General features: G+C 45.2%; 1 protein-coding gene across 1 annotated transcript; it reads right to left on the bottom strand.

Moving 5' to 3' along the window:
- Positions 1-8,819: 8,819 nt before the first annotated feature.
- On the bottom strand, positions 8,820-10,355 carry GPR101 (G protein-coupled receptor 101). The gene has a single exon (XM_012655476.1). The coding sequence runs from the start codon at positions 10,353-10,355 to the stop codon at positions 8,820-8,822; it is 1,536 nt and encodes a 511-aa protein (XP_012510930.1).
- Between the last annotated feature and the right edge of the window lie 8,280 nt (positions 10,356-18,635).

Consider the following 18,635-nt stretch of genomic DNA (forward strand, 5'->3'; position numbering starts at 1 on the left):
CCAGGAGTTTGAGGTTGCTGTGAGCTAGGATGATGCCACGGCACTCTACCCTGGGCAACACAGTGAGACTCTGTCTCAAAAAAAAAAAAAAGCAATTAGAGCAAGGGAGGCACATTTCTTTTAAAAATTTAAGTTGAGTACACTGTTCTTTCAGATGAAATAGTTTTTTCTTTTCCTTTTTTCCCCTCATATTATTCAGAGCATCTAATTATTCTATCAGAACTATTGTCAAATAAATCTTATGTAAAATCTGCATTTTTCTAACTGAAGTTGATTATATAAACTATATTACATCTTTGTATCTGGGTGATCATTTAAAAATGTACATTGGTTTAGCATATAGAGTTAGTGAAATACCAGATACTGCTGTTTTATTATTCAATTAAGTCTGTGTATTTCTGGTTTTTAGTTGTCTATTTCTGTTTGCTGTCCTTTGGAGGTTGAGAATGTTCAAGTTTGACTTAGTTGTGTGTAGATAATACATCTTTGGAGTCAATTTTCTTTGGTTTATTTGCTTTGACTAAACAATCGTCAGGTGTTGCAACTCCCAAAATGTTGGGAATTTATATTGCAAATATTTTTCAAGCTTGCAGTTTGGGGGGAGTAGTCATGAAAACCAGCAACCTCCAACTCCTGGGCTTAAACAATCCTTCTGCCTCAGCCTCCCGAGTAGCTGGGACTACAGGCATGTGCCACCATGCCTGGCTAATTTTTTCTATATATTTATAGTTGTCCAGCTAATTTCTTTCTATTTTTAGTAGAGACGGGGTCTTGCTCTTGCTCAGGCTGGTCTCAAACTCCTGAGCTCTGAGCTCGAACGATCCGCCAGCCTTGGCCTCCCAGAGTGCTAGGATTACAGGCGTGAGCCGCCACGCCCGGCCGAAAACCTATATTTTCTATGATAAATTTTATTGATAAATATAGGTCTCATTTAGGAAAACATTTGAAAAATGTCTACACATACCCTTCAATTCATGAACATTCCCAAGCCATCCTTAAGCTGAGGAGTACTTGTTTGTGTGTACAGGGATCAAAGAGGCTATGTTGCCCTTGGAGGGGAGATTGGACTGAGGAAGCACAGAGTCAGAGAGCTGCATTCTGAAAGAGACTGTGGGAGGGGAGTAAGAGTTCACTAGTTCCCTCATGGAGGAAGGAAATAATTCACTAGCCAGTCGTGTTGCTTTGTCTATATTGGAGGGTCAGGGCTATGACTGGTAGCAAATGGGTCTGGGGCCCAGAGCAGCATGGTTGTGGGGGGAGTGGCTATGGACGGCTATAGAAAGTCTCTTGACAGTGGAATGAATTTTCAGATCCCCTCAACCCTCTCCCATTGAGTTTCATAGCCTAGGGCTGGGCCCTTAGCCCTGCCTGAGAGGAGAAGCTGCTATTATGTGGCCCATTGGAACCAATTCCATTTTTCTCTAAATACTCTGAAATGGTATGTTGAGCTTCAGGGAATCTTTTCCCACTGGGTTGACTGTCTGATAGTTTTATCTGAGCCCCCACGCCCACTTATTTGCATTGATAGTCGTAGTTTGCTAGAAAGGCACATTTATTTCTGCAGCAGGAAAAAGTCATCGCCTGGATGGGGATCATAGATGAAGGTGAGGGCAGCCACTTGCAGGTCTCATGGCAGCCGTCTTTGAACATCTTGAAATAGCGTGTAAGTTAGGATTTAACTTGACTTTGGAGTGAGAATTGGAGAAGAGCACTTTACTTTGATTGAAATGGGGCTAAATAGCTCCCTGAGCCTCCCAGTGTGGGCCCATGAATACCACTTCGGAAGCACAGGGCGTGTAGTTCCTCGCACCACTACCAATGAGAGTATCAGAAGAGGAGCTACTAGTAGGTCAAGTACTTCGACTCAAGAGGAATTAGGGACTCTTAAGTTTTAGACGTATTTGCCTATCTCATCTGTGTACTGTGTTTACACATGCAATGGTTGCTTTAGAGATATCATTTTCTGAAACTGGGGCTTGGAACATGCTCCTGCCCTCCTGTTCTATAAACCCTGGTGAGTTGGGGCTGAACTGAGGTGAGTGTGGGAACTAGGCCAGACTGGGCTGAGTCGTGCAGAGTGAAGTGGTCTGGGCCAGACTAGTAGGGCAGCAGAAGGTGGAGCCCAGTGGCGGTGACCCGGGTGCTGGGCAGTACTGTTTCCTAAAAACAAAGGCCATTCACTCCCCCTCCTCCTGCTCAAACCCCACTGCCTTTGGGGTATAGTTTGGCATTGGAGAGCCCCACAGACCATCTGGCCCCAGGTTTCCTCTCTGCCCCCCTCACCTCCCTTTTAAATCCTTTTCATTCATAGAGGACCAGGCTAATATACCTCTTCCAGCAAGCCCTTCCTGATGACCATTCCCTCCTTCTCACTGCATAGTCCTTATATTAGAATACTCGAATGTGAAATATTGGAGCCTGTATATTTCATTCTACTTTGTAATGCAGTTAGTTGTTTATCCCCTGTCTCCATTCAAGCAAGAGAAGGGATGGAGGTCTAGTTATGTGTCTCCCTTGCTGTTTTCTCAAGGAGCTCGCATAATAACCAGGTACACACATAAAATTTCACTTTATTTAGCATATTTAAGAAGAATATACCAAGGACAGATTAACAGCACCTATTTAAGAAACACAAACATTACTTAATGATACTTAGTTAAATTATAAACATCTCTGCATTCCCCAAGCAGAAGTCCGTTATTCCTGTCCAGCAAAAAAAAAAAAAAAAATGCATTGTAACCATTTTAGAAAGGATCCAATTAAAGCCAACCCATATATGAAACCCTGGCGTTGGGCAGAGTCTCTGGGACTACTGGCCCGTGTAACAGTATTGATTTATGAATTTGATTGGGCTGTGAGGGGGTTTCTCTTCTTGCTGAGGGGAGGAGGATAAAGCCCCCCCTTTCTGTGCACCTGAAGGTAAGTTGTGCCAATGGAAACTGGGCCCCAGGATTGTAGTTTGACAATCCTTTGAAAAGGCACTTTTAAATTACAAATCATTTTTTAAAAGGAAAAGGAAACTTTTAAATCGAAAATTTAAAATATTAAAGAAAACTGTTTATTGACTGAATGCAATTTTCTATTGTTTTCAGTCTCAAAGCAGCACATAAAATTTGGTATTAAAGGCAGTTTAAGAAATGATTTAATGAGGGTGTGTATATGTATATACGCACATTATATAGTTTTCTAGTTGTAATATTTTGTTGTTAGGATTTAATAAAATCATCTCATGGTTCTCTTTTCTTGTCTGATGCAAATACCATTGAGGTATAATTGTAATTCTCAAACTCCTTAGCTGTGACCCCCAGAGGAGTCCCATTACCTCTCTATCTAGTTACCCATCCCTGCTCCATCTCATCAAAGAAAAAACCAACCAAAGAAAAAAACCAGAGCAGCCTTCTTCTGGGTTTTGGTACTGCTCCAGGAGGGCAGGGATGGTCATATTGTGGATCTGCTAAATGCAAATCCTGTCAGTTGATGGTCAGGGACTGGTTGGGTCTTGAGAGTGCAGTATGCTTTTCATACTACTAACTGGACTCCAATAGTCTATCCTGGGGTCCTTGTTTTTTAATGGGGAAAGGATTGTCTTCTTTGATTTTGCATTCTATACATTGAGTGAATGGAAAACAGGCATACCAGTGCCAAGTTTGTTCTGGAAAACTGCCAGCGAGAACTTCAGCCAAGATGATTAGTTCACATGAATGACCAACTGTATCAGAATAAGTTCTCACCTGTCATGCATTGTACAAGGGATTTAAGGAATGAGAGGCACCATTTCCCGCCACCTCACTTTGGAACCATCTTACATATCTTGTAGTATACACTTTAAAAATGAAATTTAAAAAACAAATGTACTATGTACTACTTCAGAAACCGACCAAGATGTGGGTCACATTTAGAATTCTGCATGCATTTTATTAACTAACTTTACATATACATACTACCCATTTTTTGAGAATGACACTATCTAGGAACACATACAATCTAATATCTAGCACCTTATCTCCAAGAACACTTATATTTTATATACAGTTATAGCTTACATTTAGGAGAACTACTACAAAAGGAAATACACCACTAAAACAAGACAAAAATATCAAACTTTTAACATTAAAGTTGTAACACAGATGAAAAGGGGAGGAAATCCACGCAAATTTGAAACACCAAACTGAAACCCATCTTGTTTTGTCTATATTTTAGAATGAGAGAGATACAGTAATTAATCCTCAGACATAGCAAACTTCTTGTAGAGTGTACACCTTACTGTGGTTTCCCCTTGGTGTGTGTACTCGAGATATGGAGGCTTTGGGAGGCAATGATGGAAACGCCTGACTCCTATTGGCAACCTTCGTTTATCTTGAGGATTCTTACTCTACTTACCAAAGAGCAGTGAACTTGCCAGTGACCTGGCAGTCAGTGGCCAAGTTCAGTGGATTTTAGCTTTCCTGTTTCTTCCTCCAGCCAGTTTAGTTGCTTATAGCAGAAGACTGCTGTAAGCAAGCTGGGCCTTTGCCATAGAGGAAGAGATCGTTCCTAAGTAATTAGAAAGAATTTATGACAATGGTTTCTCTTCGTTTTGGATTTTAGGCTACAGTCTGCTGTTTCCAGCTCATTGCTTCTGTCTCCTCATGCCTAAGCTTAGAAGGGCTTTGAGGGGCTGAGAGTACCAGTCCGGCCCATAGGAAATAAGAGAGAGACAGAGATAAGGAGGGAGAGGGTTAAAAGCCATGACTGACCAGATTTTCTCTCCTTATCTTGGCAACTGGCTAGCAGCCAACTGTTCCTGTAATCTTTTGTCTGCTCTAGAAGGAAAGGACATGTTGCTTAGAGAAACCTATCCTGACAGCTTGGGGTTTGTCTTAAAGAGAAATACAACAGAAAAGACATTAAGAAGGGTAAACACTTTTGATTTTTTTCCTCAAAATATGGGGGAGGGTGGTTACCAGAGAAAATACAGTCCAGTCATTTAAATTGTTACTCTTTATTTCATCCCAGCAACCCCTGAGGGTTTTATTTTAGAGAGTTCAAATTACCAGATGAAGCATAATTTTTTTTCTCTTCTAAATGATGTGTTTCAGACACTTTTAAGAGCTTTTTGGCAATGTCTAAGAAAGAAAGCCTAGTTTAATCATGTAAATTCTTCTTCAGGTAGTATGAAAAAAATCTTTTGAAGTAACTTTACCTAGCTTAATTGGCTAATTATGTATAAAATAAGGCAATGTTAGGCACCTTATAATTTTATAGGTAAAATATTTTTTAGTGTTTTTTTTTTTGCTGAAATAATTGGACAGTATCTACAGGATTGAATGTGCCCCCCCAAAGATGTGTTCTATCAGGTGCTTTTTTGTTAAGAAATGAGGCGCCTACCTCCTCCTAAATCATAAAATGGCACTTTTCCTTACCTGTTAAATTTGAAGTAGGTATACTGTCATCTCTAAATTGGATTGGAGTCGGGGAGGAGACAGAAAAATACCTTTAATTGCTGGTCACTCCTATGGCTCTCTCCTTCCCTGCTTCCATGGGCCCCCAGGTCCCTGTGAATCTGTCAGCTCCGGGTTGGGAAAGGATGGGTGAGGAGTCGGGGAGCACATAGAGCTTCAAGCACGGACTATTCCTGAAGGGCCAGCACAGCAGGGGGAGAGGGAGTGAGGCAGGTGAAGGCAGTGGGTATGATGGCAAGAGGTAGGCAGGGAGCTGGAAGCGCAGAGTACTTCCTAGCAGCTGGTATTTGTGGCATCTTAGAGATGGACTCTCGAATCACAGAAGTCACGGAAGCCCAGGGCTTGCTCCTTATTACTGCCTTCCCAAGCTTGTTGAAATTGGTGTGTTAGTCAAAGCACCTGCGACTCCTTGGCAAGCTCGATGCTCTATTATTCTTAAATAAGGAAATCATTAAATTTAAAACTACATCATTTCAAAATCTGGTTTGTCTGGTCCCCATACTTTAATGGGATTTTTTACTGCACATATGAAGTGGCCTTGGCAAAAGAATACATCCTTTAAAAACATTTAGGGAAAGCTATTGCACATGAGGATCTGTGAGGCTAATGATGACTTTTTTGTATGCTTTCAGATTTTTCAAATGACAAAACAGTATGTGCAGTAAAACCTCATTAAGTTGATAGTGCTTTATTCAAAATAGCACACAATTTGAAGCAGTTGCTATCTCCAAGCTAACCAGAGGCTCTATTGTTCATTAAGAAGAAAATGTCATCAAAGCAGAATGCTTTTAATTCAAAGGTCCTCTTTTCCACTCTCCTATTTTCAAAAGGTCTTCACCTTTGAAGAATCCAATTTACCAAAAGAATGGACAATGACTAAAATAGGGAAAAGAGGAACTTAAAAAAGGAAAGCAGTAAGTCTCAGTGCCCTGGAGAATGTTGTGTGTGCAGTTAAATGGACTTACCATACTCGTACAGGTTTCTGGTTCCATTTTGATTTGGGATTTTGGCAAACAATTTTCTCTGATACACTTTGAAGGGGTTGAGCTTTAAAAATAAAACAAGAAGTTCAGTTTAAACAAAATGTTTGGAGACACTTAGGTTTGAAATCCTGTTTCCTACCCATGTAAGCGTTTCTACTCAAAGGACAGGCTATAGCTCCCGTGAGCTCCTTCAACCGTGACAGACGTGCAAGGCAATACCCCTCCCGCCACAGGAGGATTGATCCCATAGCCATCTCTCCACCCAATTATCCTTTAAGGACAGATCAATACAAGAGTTTGGCAATAAATTGGTATAACAAATTTGTGACTATTAATTCACTTTAAACATTTTGGTAGAAAATTAAATGATAGTGCAACAGTAAACTTCAGCCCCCATGCCTTGTCTGAATTACCGTAAGTTCCAAATTAATGGAGTTGGAATTAATAAAGTTTTTGTGGACATATTGATTTGACCAGTCAGCTCGATATTATTTGGTTCTATCCCCTTTCCTTTCTTGAATTCTGAACATGGCAACCTCAAATTCCCATGCAGACTTATTCACAGCCCAAATACATTGCTGTTTACCTCTCCCCCTTGAGAAGTTCATGTTGGAATCTGTTAGGAGGATAAAAGAAAATATAAATGAGCTGGGCATTTATATAAATAAAATTTGAGTTCTAATAAAGACATGGTAATACACAAACGTTAGGCTAAACTCTGAATATGGCCATCTTTACACACAACCACCTGATTAACCATTTTCAACCAAATACTGCTTCCTCTCCTTCCACCCTTATTAACAGTGGATTTCTGCATGAACAGTTGGTTGGCTGTACAGTTGCTTTAATTTGGTCTTCAGGAGGATAAAAAACACTAGCTTGACTATTTTTTGGTTCCATGTTATTTGATCATGTAGATATGGCCTGTGCCCTCAGAAATAAACAGATATGTCCCTGCCGAAAGTAATTTCAGGGTTTGGGATTTGAAAAATCTTCCTCTCTATTGACCCTAGGGATAATTTAGATATTGTAAAGGTCTTCCCAAAGTGATATATTTCAAAAGTAATAATTAGGATATGTCTGATCTGAATCTTTTGATTTTAGGATTGTTTGGAATAGGTCACACGTTTGCTAGGTATTGTGACATCATCCTCGTTGTCATTTCTGACTCTCTTGTATTTCTCTCCTACATCTTCAGAAAGCTTAAAAGCTTTAAAGAGAGCCACAGGTGGAAATGACACATGTGTATGCCTGGAGGAAGGAAAATGTTCATCCTGCCTTCCTTGCTCCCCGTGTGGAAATCATGTTTCTTGTCTATGATCTCACGGACATAAAAGGTATTTCTGATGGGCACATTGCTCTTGATTGGTGGTGTAAGTTTTATAGGACTTTGGCCACTCCTAGTTGAATTTCTTTTTTCAGGAAATACTATTTGACCAAAAAAGGCCTATTTAACAAAAACAAAACAAAACAAAACAAAACATAAGTGATGGGCAGAGATCTGGAGAATTCTTATGATAATCCCAGTCACAAAGGGGAAATTCTAAAATAGTGGCATGATTTCTGTCCCAACATTATTCAAATAGGAGACAGAAAATATTTTAGTGTCAATTGTCAATTTTCCATTCACCATCCCAGCCCATACATAAACCCAGGATTTTATAGAAAAAAAAGTCAACTGTTTAGCCCCACGGATGTGTGTTGTTTCTCTATCTTTTCCCTTGGACTAGCTTCCCATTTCATAAATGCCCTTCCGCTTTTCTGGATCCCTTTAGGGGATCTAGAAACCCTCTTGGTTAACTGCACAATGGCCTTTGTCTTAGTTTACATGATAGTCTTTGCACCAGACCGTGGGGCTCTTCAGTTCAGAATTTGGCTCATACGTTGATCAGTCCATTAGGTTCTGCTTCTTGTGCTCCATGAATGATTTTGTACATGGCTTTTCTTTCAGTTGAGCATAAAAGCTGTAGCCCTGGCCCATAGCTTCTGACTCAAGGGCTGAAAGTCCTTAAGTTCACAGGCATCATCTTCCTTTTCCCTCAGAGCTAAAGCTGGCATGTTGCAGCTCTGGGGAAACAGACAGAATACCAAGTACAGGTCCCAAATGGATAGCCCTTTTGTTGCCTTAAGAAATTTCGAGCCTAATAATCTTTGAGGGGAAATTTTCAGTCAGAATCCTCAAGTCTGTGCTTTGAGGGGCACAGCTTTAAGGGAAGGCCCCAGTTCCTACCCCTTCCATGTATTTATCTACCTTGTGGTGAGAAGGATGTGTGTGCAATACCTTTGCCTGAAATGGTATGGGTTGGCATTAATGTGATTGTGGGCAGTCCATTGAAAAGAAAGCTGCTCTTATTTTCGTGTTGTGGACAGTTCAAGATTTGCCTTAGAACTAACTTCAAGGGAAAGTAGCGGAATCATGGGAAGGGATGATCTTGCCTTCAGTTCCACCCTCTGTGCCAGCTTCGGTTCCAGGCAGGTCTGGGTGGCTGCCTTCTTTGAGGGGCTTTTCCTTGCAGAAGAACTTCTTCAGCATATCCTGGATTTCCTTCTTGATGGTCTTGTGCATGTAGCCGTAGATGTAGGGGTGGATGCAGCACTGCAGGAAGAAAAGCCAGATTATTATGGTGATTACCCACTGGGGTACCTTGGTTTGGACATCCACCCACACGGCCAGGACTGCTAGAAAGCAGTAGGGCCCCAGGGATAGCACGTAGGAGAAAATGATGAGGAAGATCACTTTAGCAGCTTTGCACTCATAGCACCTGGGCAGAGGAGGGTCGCTGCTGCTGTTACGACGACTAGGTGGGAGGCTCTCTGGAATGTTCATTGCCTCAACATCATCCTCACTGAAATTGATGTCATCTTCACCAAACTCTATGTCATCTTCGCCCAAGTCAATGTTGCACTGGTTGACCTCTATACGGCCCTTGTTTGCCTTCATGCCGTTCTCAACTTTGATGCCACTTTCCTTACCCTCCATGCTGCCTTCACTGGCCACCATGCTGCTCGCTCTAACCTCTTCGCTGCCCCTAGCCTCCACGCTTCCCTCATTGGTCTCAATGCTTCCTTCCTTGGCTTTCATGCTGCCCTCTTCCACTTCCATGCTGCCCTCCTTGGCCTCGACCTGACCTTCATCCTGGCGGTGGAACACACTCTCACCATGGAACTCATCCTTCTTCTCTGACCCCTCTTCATTCTCGTTCTCCACACGGTCCTTGACCCGCACCTCCAAGCTGTGGCTCTTGACCTTGTACAGCAGAGCATGCTGCCGCCGGGCTGCACCAAACACCACGGAGTAGCAGGCAATCATGACAACCAGTGGAACGATGATGAAGGACACCACGCTCAGAATAGTGTAGCTGGGGCTGGCCCCCCAGATCATGGAGCAGAGGGCATTGCGCTCGTCAAAGTCAGCCTGGCCCCAGCCGTAGAGTGGGGGTGTGCTCTGCAGGATGGCTACAATCCAGGTGCCATAGAGGAGCATGTAACCACGGCGCTGGGTCATCTTGGACGGGTAGGAGAGAGGGTGAATGATGGACAGGTAGCGATCCACCGACACCACGACAATGGTGTTGACGCTGGCAAAGGCGAACAGGTGGGTGAGGCTAACCAGGGCGGTGCAGAAGTGGCTGTTGAGGGGCCAGAAGAGAGGCACGGAAGTAGCCACTACCCAGGGGGCCACAAGCGAGATCTGCAGTAGGTCGGTGACGAGGAGGTTAAAGATGAAGCGGTTTGTCACCTGCAGCAGCTGCGGCTTGCGCTGCAATACGAGCGCCAGCACTATGTTGCCGACGAACGAGGCGGTGAGGAAGATGAGCAGCACGGTCGCGCGGATGATGCCGTGAGCCAGGCTGATGGGCATTTTGGAGAGGGGCATGCACGCGTGGCTGCTGTTGCTCTCGCGCGTGGTGTTGGGGCAGGTGGACGTCATGGCGACAGCTGGGGGGCTTGAAACAGGGTCGCCGAGGGCACCGGCCGGCGGCAAAGGGGTGCACGGACCACACTCAATGCCTATGCTGGGGACAAAAGAAACAGGCGGGCCGCATTAGTCCCCTGCCGGCGGGGTCGGGGGTTGGGTGGATGGGAGAGGGGGAAGTCTCCGCGCCCAGCAGGGGCGCTGCAGGACCCCTCTCCCGGGCCCCGCGCGGCCCCAGCCCAGGTGCGGGCAGCTTTTATAGCTCCTTCTCTGGCTCTCCGGATCTCTCCGCCGCCTGTCTCTCTCCCCGTCTCTGATTTCCTCTCCTCTGTCTCTCCTGCCGGCCCGTGCGCGCGCTTCCTCTGCTTGTCTCGCACACTGTCTCTGGGTCTCGGAGTTTTGGTCTCTCCAGCTAGCTCTCCCGCTAGCGCATGCGCGTGCGCTCTCTGTCCCCGCTTGTTTACGATCACCAATTTCTGTCTCTCTCCAGAGTCTCTCGCTAGCGCACTTTTTCTGTATCTCTCAGGGTATGTGTATGCATATATCTCACCGTTTCCTCTGATTCTTTCTCACCCGTCTCTCACTCTGTCATATGTCTCTGTTTCTCAATCTCTCGATAGCACGTGCACACTGTCTGTCGGTCTCTGTCACTCTCTTCCCTTTCTCTTTGTTGCTCCCATTTCTCTCTCAGTCAGTTTCTCTCTCAGTCTCTCCGTGCATGTCTCTTTCGCTAACGCACTTTCTCTGCAGCGCGTGCTCTCTCCGTCTTTTTTGCTCTCAGTTTTGTCCCTGGCTCTCCCTCTGTGTCTTTCTGATCCTTCTGTCTCTGCTTGTCACTGTCTGTGTGTCGCTCACTAGCGCGTGTGCTTCTCCGTTTTTCCCTAATACTGCCTCGTCTCCCCGTTTCTTTCTCAGTCGACTTCCCTGACACTCGATCTCTGCGGGTCCCTAGTGTACCTGTTCAGCGTCGCTCTCTGTCGGTCCCTGTCAGCCTCCGTGTCTCTCCAACTCTCGTTTCCACGTCTTCCTCGGGTTCTCTGTGTCTCCTTCTGTCTCTCACTGGCACGTGCGCTCTTGCTCTATCTCCCTCGGATCCTCTCGTCTCTGTGTCTCTCCCTGTCCGTCTCTCTCAGCCTCCGTGTCTTTCCAACTCTCGTTTCCGCGTCTTCCTCGGGTTCTCTGTGTCTCCTTCTGTCTCTCACTGGCACGTGCGTTCTTGCTCTGTCTCCCTCGGATCCTCTCGTCTCTGTGTCTCTCCCTGTCTCTCCCTGCGGTTTCTGTCTCTGCATGCGCAAGTTCTCTGTGTATCGCTCTGTCTGCCTGTCTCTCTCCGTTGGTCTCTAACGCTCTACTGCTTGCCTCACCTGACCGTCTCTCCGTTTCTCAAGCTATCTCTCTAGCGTGCGCACTCTCTAGTTGGTTTCTGTCTCTCGCTCTCCTGTCACCCTGGGACTCTGGGTAAACACTTTCTCTGTATCTTTGAGTGTATACATCTCTGTCTCTCTCCATCTTTCTCCGATGGCTCCTCACCTTGGTTTTCCTCTGCCTGGACCCATGTCTCTTTGGATCTCTGTCTCTCTGTCGACTTTCTTTTGCCATGGAAACCAGCTGCCGCCTTGGCCACCGTGGGCTTTGGTAGATAAAACGCCCAGCTTCTCAGCAGCACAGCAGCGACTGGAAAATGCAAGGAGGATGCCTATTGCGCTCCCCTACCCTCCCCCCAAGGAGGCATCTTCCCTGCATTCTACAGTCCTCTTGGTGGCAGCGGCGGCGGCAGCGGGGGTAGGGGAGCTCGGGGAGAATGACCAAGAAGGCAGGGATACCGGCGGGGAGAGTCTGAGAAAGACAGAGCGAGAGAGATTGAGAGGCAGAGACAGAAAGAGAATTAGAGATAGAGGAAGAATGCGAGACATACAGAGAGACTTAGAGAAAATGAGCGACAAAGAGGGAGAGAGAAACAAGAAAGACCAAATGACAGAGTGAAAGAGAATGAGAGACAGAGAACGAGACTGAGAGACAGGGAGAGATAGAGATAGAAAAATTGAAAAAGAGAGGATAAGAAAAGACGATGACAAGCAGAGAAAGGGATAAAGGATGAGGGGAAAAAACCCAAGAGAACTGAGAGAGGGGAAAGAACGCACGAGAGAAAGTGCGAGGGAAAAGGCGAGGGCGAGAGGATGGCCAAGGAAAGGCGAGAAAGGGCCGCACCGCAGGCCAGTGCCTGGGGCAGCTCGGCAGCCGTCGGTCCGCTGCGCATGGGACGTCCCGGGCACCCAAGCTCGGGGGCCAGCTGGGTGCGGGGACCCCGGCACCCGGGGCAGAGCCGGGCCACTTACCTGTTGCTGCTGGAGGCGTCGCGCCGCGGGTGCTGCGAGCGGGTCCCGGGGGACTCGCCGCGCTTGTCCCGGCCGACTCTCGGGCGCCGGGGGCCGCGAGCTCGCTTTGGGCAGCGGGCGCGGCGGGAGCGGGGCACAGCGCTGGTGCCCACACGTCCGGCTGGCGCGCCGCGCTGCGAGCTCTGAGCGGCAGCGGGGACGCGCGGCGTCTTAAGGCTGCGCGGTGCCCTCACCTTGCGGCGCCCCCCTCCGCTCGGCCCCCGCCCGCGCCGGTGACGCACGAGGCCGCGGGCGCCCGAGGAGCTGGGCCGGCGGGTGGGGGGCGCCGCCACAGACCCCACGCAGATTTCCTCACCCCCGCATTCCCACCCCAGGCGCCCGGAGCTCACCAAGACCTCGCGGACTGGGGGTTGTCACCAGGGCTGATTTTCGTGCAAACCCCATGCCCTCCTAGCCCCCGATGTCGGGTCTGCTCCCGGCCACAAACCTGCACAGTCCTTCCAAGGAGGAGGGCCCGGACTCCGGCCTCGGCCTCGACCTCTGAAGACCCTCCAAAGTATGAATGGCCCCTGGGCCCGAGAGAGGAACTATGACTTTGATGTCAATGATTTCCACGAATTTTTCTAGGTCCCAGGAAGGGCTAAACAGCAGTGCCTTTCCTGTAGGTTTTGGGAGTGAGTATTTCATCTAAGACAAGCTACATTATTGTCTACTGTATTCTTTGATTGAAGTCTGTCTGTAAGTCAGTCTCTCTCTCTCTCTCTCTCTCTCTCTCTCTCTCTCTCTCTTTCTCTCCCTTTCTCTCTCTCTCTGCCAGGTACTGTGTTAAGCTGTTTATACAGAGAATGCTGAATCGTTACCTTAGCCTTGTAAGATAAGTACTGCTATTATCTTCATTTTATAGAGACAGAACCAGAAGTCAAGAGAGACTACCCTACTTGCCCAAGTTCAAGTAAATATTGCATCTATTCTATTAACCAAGACATTCTGGTCTCTCTTAAACACATATTGGGTGTTTGCTGTATATCACCACGGAATAAGCGCCCCCCCCCCCAGGGTAGGAGGCGATCTGAGAAAGTGTCCCACACCAGGGGTCATTTGCATTGGGTCTCCAAGGGGTGAAGAAGTGTTTTCTTCCAGGCAGGACAAAAGGGGAGGGTGTTCTGTAAGAAGGAGATGCAAGGGCAGAGAGAGGGCTGCAGGAGAGAGCTGAGTGCCAAGACTGAGAAAACAGAGAGGCTACAGCAAGGTGAGGGCCAGGAGGTGAGCTGGTCACATTGGGTAGGGGCAGATACTGAGGGACTTTGAATGCCGGTCTGGGACTTTGGACTTCATCCTGAGATCCCTGGAGGGCCATTGGAAATTTGTTTTATTATGAACAATTTCAAACGTACGCAAATGTAATGAGAAATAATAAAATAAACCTCCATGTTCCCATCACCCAACCGTGACAAGGATAAATAGTTTGCCATTCTTATTCATTGATGGTTTTTAGGTAGGGCAATGTGATGGGGTTTCTGTTTTTCTAGAATCTCTTAGGAGCAGGGCTGGGGCAGGGGTGGGTGGGGTGGTAAGTAGAGAAAGCAGAAAGGAGGCTAAGGCAGGAGACATGAGGAGGGTCTTGACAAGTCACACAGGGAGGGCTGAGCAGAGACCCACAGAGAGGCAAAATTGACAGTGGAGAAGAATAAGGGTGAGGAAGTGTTGGGGAGGGTCTGGCATGAGCACAGGATTCAGAGTTGTTCGATGGGCTGGATGGAGATGCCCCCCCTTCCCGTCACCTACCTCTGGGACAGGGAGACGAGGCAGGTGTATGATCAGGCCCCAGGATGCTCTGTGGATTCAGAGTCCTGCATTTGCTCTTAGATCATTTGTCTTTTTTCTGCTAGGCCTGATTTTATCTTCCCAAGGTTGAATGGTAAAAACCTGGTCATTTTTCCTGGAGACAGTTCCCGTGATAATCACTCACAGTTATTAATTCCCAGCCGCATGCTAGTCATGGTGCAGAATCCTGGGTGGCATGCACCGTCAAACGGCCGTTCTTTCAGACTCGATTATTTTACAATCTCTTGGGAGGCAGTTGAGCTGCTAGAAGTGGCCAGAGATGAAGGCCAGTCCTTCTTGATCTTTCCTTTTTTTCACTGTGGTTTAGACAGTGCCCTGTGCTGCTGGGATCCAGCAGGGGACAGGGAGAAAACCTCTAGACACATGTTAAATGTCAGTGCCTCAGAGAGACAGGCTTGTGGAGTCTGCAGCTATGCTTTTGGGCACGATGGGGGATGACAGGGGGTGAAAGAGTCTAGGTGGGATGAGGCCTCTGCAACGGAGGCCAGCCCGCCTGCCAGAGATAGTAAGCAAGCCAGGGAAACGCTGGGGAATAAATGCCAGCTACTTTTCTGTACAGGAACATGTTTGAGGGTGATTAATCCTCAGGTGTCTGTTCCCTCTCAGACATGAACAGAACTGGTATCCTTGGATTTGAAAGACATCCAAGCCTCAGCTCCCCAACTGGAGGTATGTGGGGTGCCCTGCAGAATGTGGATTTGGCTTCCAGCCCTGCAGTCTCTGATTCTGGTGGCATTGAAAAAGCCCTTCCACTGACAAGCCTTGTTAGATTCTGGGAAGGGTCTTTGAGATGAGACAGGGAGAGTTTGGGATGACGGCTCAAGAAGTCACGTAGTCCATTTCCCTACATGTATTCAGTAGCAGCAGAACTACAGTCAAGCTAATGGTACTAATGGGCCAGGGCTGAAGGGCAGGAAGTTACTAACAAGAAAGGGCTCTAGGGCCTGATGAAAACCACAAGTTGCAACACCAGTCAGCAGCGTGCCAGCCTCAGACTTGTTCACCTTGTCAGGCCAAGTGCCCCGACTGACGTCCTGATGGCCAGATGAGAGAAATCAGAAAGCCCAAGACCCAGCCAGGTATTGGTTCTAGGCACTGGTTCTAGTAATAATTGGTATAAGAGTCCTTGAGTGTCTACTATGTGCCAAGCACTATGCTTACTTTATTGTATTTAATCCTCGAGGAAACTCTGCAAGTTAGGAATTAATACTGTATTGTTTGAAAGCAAGACACCATATGTACTATTAAGGAAAAAAGCTGCAAATTTAACCATCATGCCACCGCTAGCAAGATACGTCTTGATTTCAAAGATGCTAAAATGTAAAAAAAAAAACCAAAACCAAAACCAAAACCAAAAAAACAACAACAAAAAGTGCTTTAGAATCAATATAAAACAGTACCATCCCTGTCCTTATAGAGAGGTCAAGTAACTTACACAAGGTCACACAGCAAATAAGTGTTGGAGCTGAGAGTTAAAACCTGTTCTGACTCCAAGGCAAAGGCATTTCCTAGTTGACTTCGAAGAAGGGTCCAGAGGCAAGACAGAAGGTCTCCAAGATCCAGCCCAGACAGAATATTTGAATCTAGGTGAAGGGGAGCTAAGAATTGCTAGATTTGTGGGAAGAGAAATGCTGCAACGGTAATAGCTTCTTTTTGTAGAACACATGGTTCCCATAGGTGGTGAAATGACTAAATCAGTCAATCTAAATTCTAAGTCACACTCCTTCCTGCTTAGCAAGTTCATAATAAGTCAATGGGGAAAAATATACGGTTTTGTTCTGGAGTGCCTACCCATGGGGGTGTTTTAAATGTTTCAGTGTTATGCATTACTCTGGTATTCACTTTAGGCCAACTCCTAGGAGTTATGTTTGCAAAACTCAAACAAAATCAAGTACCATCTGGGTATGAGCTGATATTGCATGTTCTGAGGGCTTTGGCAGTATAGAAGGTCTAGATTTCAAAGCTATGTCTACCTAAATAAACTGGTTTGGAAGAGAAAATCATTTGAAAATAACTGGATGGATCAAAACTGGAGAACAGAAGACTTGGTTTCTAGTCCTAATTCTGTGGCTAACTTGCTATGTAACTTTGGGAAGAGCCCTCTGATCTCAGTTCTGCAATCCACCAAATGAGCGTGTGTGTGTGTGTGTGTGTGTGTGAGAGAGAGTGTGTGTGTGTGTGTGTGTGTGTATGTGTGTGTGTGCACAGGAGGGTGGATGTTAGGTAATCTTTAAGGATCCTGTCAGTTTATGACCTTTGATTCCATCTATTTTCTATCTGGGTGTTATTAAAGAATCAAAAACTAATCTTACCCAAATATTAAAAAAACTGACAGCTGGACTCTGCTTCTGGCTATGAAGGAGTAACAGGGAATAGATTTACCTTTCTATCTCAAACAACTAAAAAAAGTGGACAAAATATATGAAATAATGGTTGCCAGACATTGGAAAATGTCAGGCAGTACAGCACAGTGGTCTCCAAGAAAAGGGAAAAAAATGAGGTGAGCCCTACAGTTGCCTCAGTTTACTACATAGAGAGAGTTTCCAGGCCTCTTGGCAGAAAGGAAGCTGAGCCTGGATGTCTGTCTAATTGAGGAGACAGAGTTCAGAATTCGAAAAGGTGAGGGTGGCCAGAATTTGCAGGGCAAGTTGCTGGAGAGGAGCTGCCCTGAAAGAGAGTTCCAGAGATCTGTAAAGGCTTCCCCTCAAGTCTTTGGCTGAATACTGATCAGCACATGCATGTGAGGAAACTACACAAATGTAAGGAAAGAACCACTCAAAAGGAGTAGGTGGAGTGATTTCTAGAGCTCGCATGAGGCTGGAAGTAGCTCAGTTTTCCTATATAGAGAAAAAACTTCATAATATACAGAGCATCAGACTGAGTGCTCAGAAGATTGCCTCAATAGTGGAGCCAAATTAGCCTTTGTGTAAAGTTTGCTCTGGTATCACATACCGAAGCTTAAAAGCAAGTTTTGAAAGGATCAAACTGTTTTCAAGTGACTTTATGGAAACACAGAGCAAGGCTCAACAATATTTATAGGAGCACAAAAATATCTGGCACTCAATAAGGTAAAACTTGCAAATCCAATAAAATGTTACAAGGCATACAGAGGAGGAATATGACCCATAATGAGAAGAAAAATACATAAATGGAAACAGACACGGAAGATAGAATTGGTAGACAAAGACATTAAAATGATTTTTTAAAAAGCATACTTTATATGTTCAAGGGGGTAGAGGAAACTACGGGTATGTTAAGGAGAAACATGGAAGATATAAAACAGACTCAAATCTTACTTCTAGAGATCAAAAATATAATGTCTGATATAAAAATACACTGTATGACACTAGCAGCCTGTTAGATGCTGTAAAAGAAAAGATTAATGAACTTGAAGACATAGCAATAGAAACTGCAAAATGAAGGAGAGATAAAAGAGAAATAAATGTGTAGAGCAACAGTGAGCTGTGGGACAGCTTCAGGAAGCCTCATATATGTGGAATTGAAGTCCCTGAAGGAGGTAGGGAGAGAGAAACATTATTTGAAGATATAATGGCTGAAACTTTTCCAAATATAATAAAAATATAAAATTGCAGTTCCAAGAACCTTACCAAAATTCAAGCACAAGAAATATGAAGAAAACCATACCAAGGCACCATATATTTGGTCAGGATTTGAAGAAACTCTTAACTCTCATGCACTGCTTTTGGAATGGAAAATAGTACAACCACACTTGAAAACAGTTTGGCCAGTTATAAAAAATGGTAAACATCCATCTACCATATGACCCAGGCTTTCTACTCCTAAGAAAAATGAAAGTATTTGTCCATGCAAAGATGTGCTTGAATATTTACAACACTTCATTTATAATAGATAAAAACTAGAAATAACCCTAATGCCCATCAACAGGTGAATGTTATATACACACATTGGAATACTATTCAGCCAAAAAGAGAACAAATTATTAATGTACACAATATGGATAAATCTCAAAATAATTATGCTGAGTGAAAGAAACCATAAAAAAAAGAGCACATGCTATGTGATTCATTTACATAAAATTCCAGAAATTCAATCTAATCTAAAGTGACATAAAGCAGATCAATGGTTGCCTTGA

This window comes from Propithecus coquereli, unplaced genomic scaffold (assembly GCF_000956105.1).
Source record: "Propithecus coquereli isolate 6110/MARCELLA unplaced genomic scaffold, Pcoq_1.0 Scaffold478, whole genome shotgun sequence".
NCBI lineage: Eukaryota > Metazoa > Chordata > Mammalia > Primates > Indriidae > Propithecus > Propithecus coquereli.

What these genes read in the sequence shown, in the direction of transcription:
- GPR101 (XM_012655476.1), bottom strand. Translation starts at nt 10,355, where the DNA reads ATGACGTCCACCTGCCCCAACACCACGCGCGAGAGCAACAGCAGCCAC.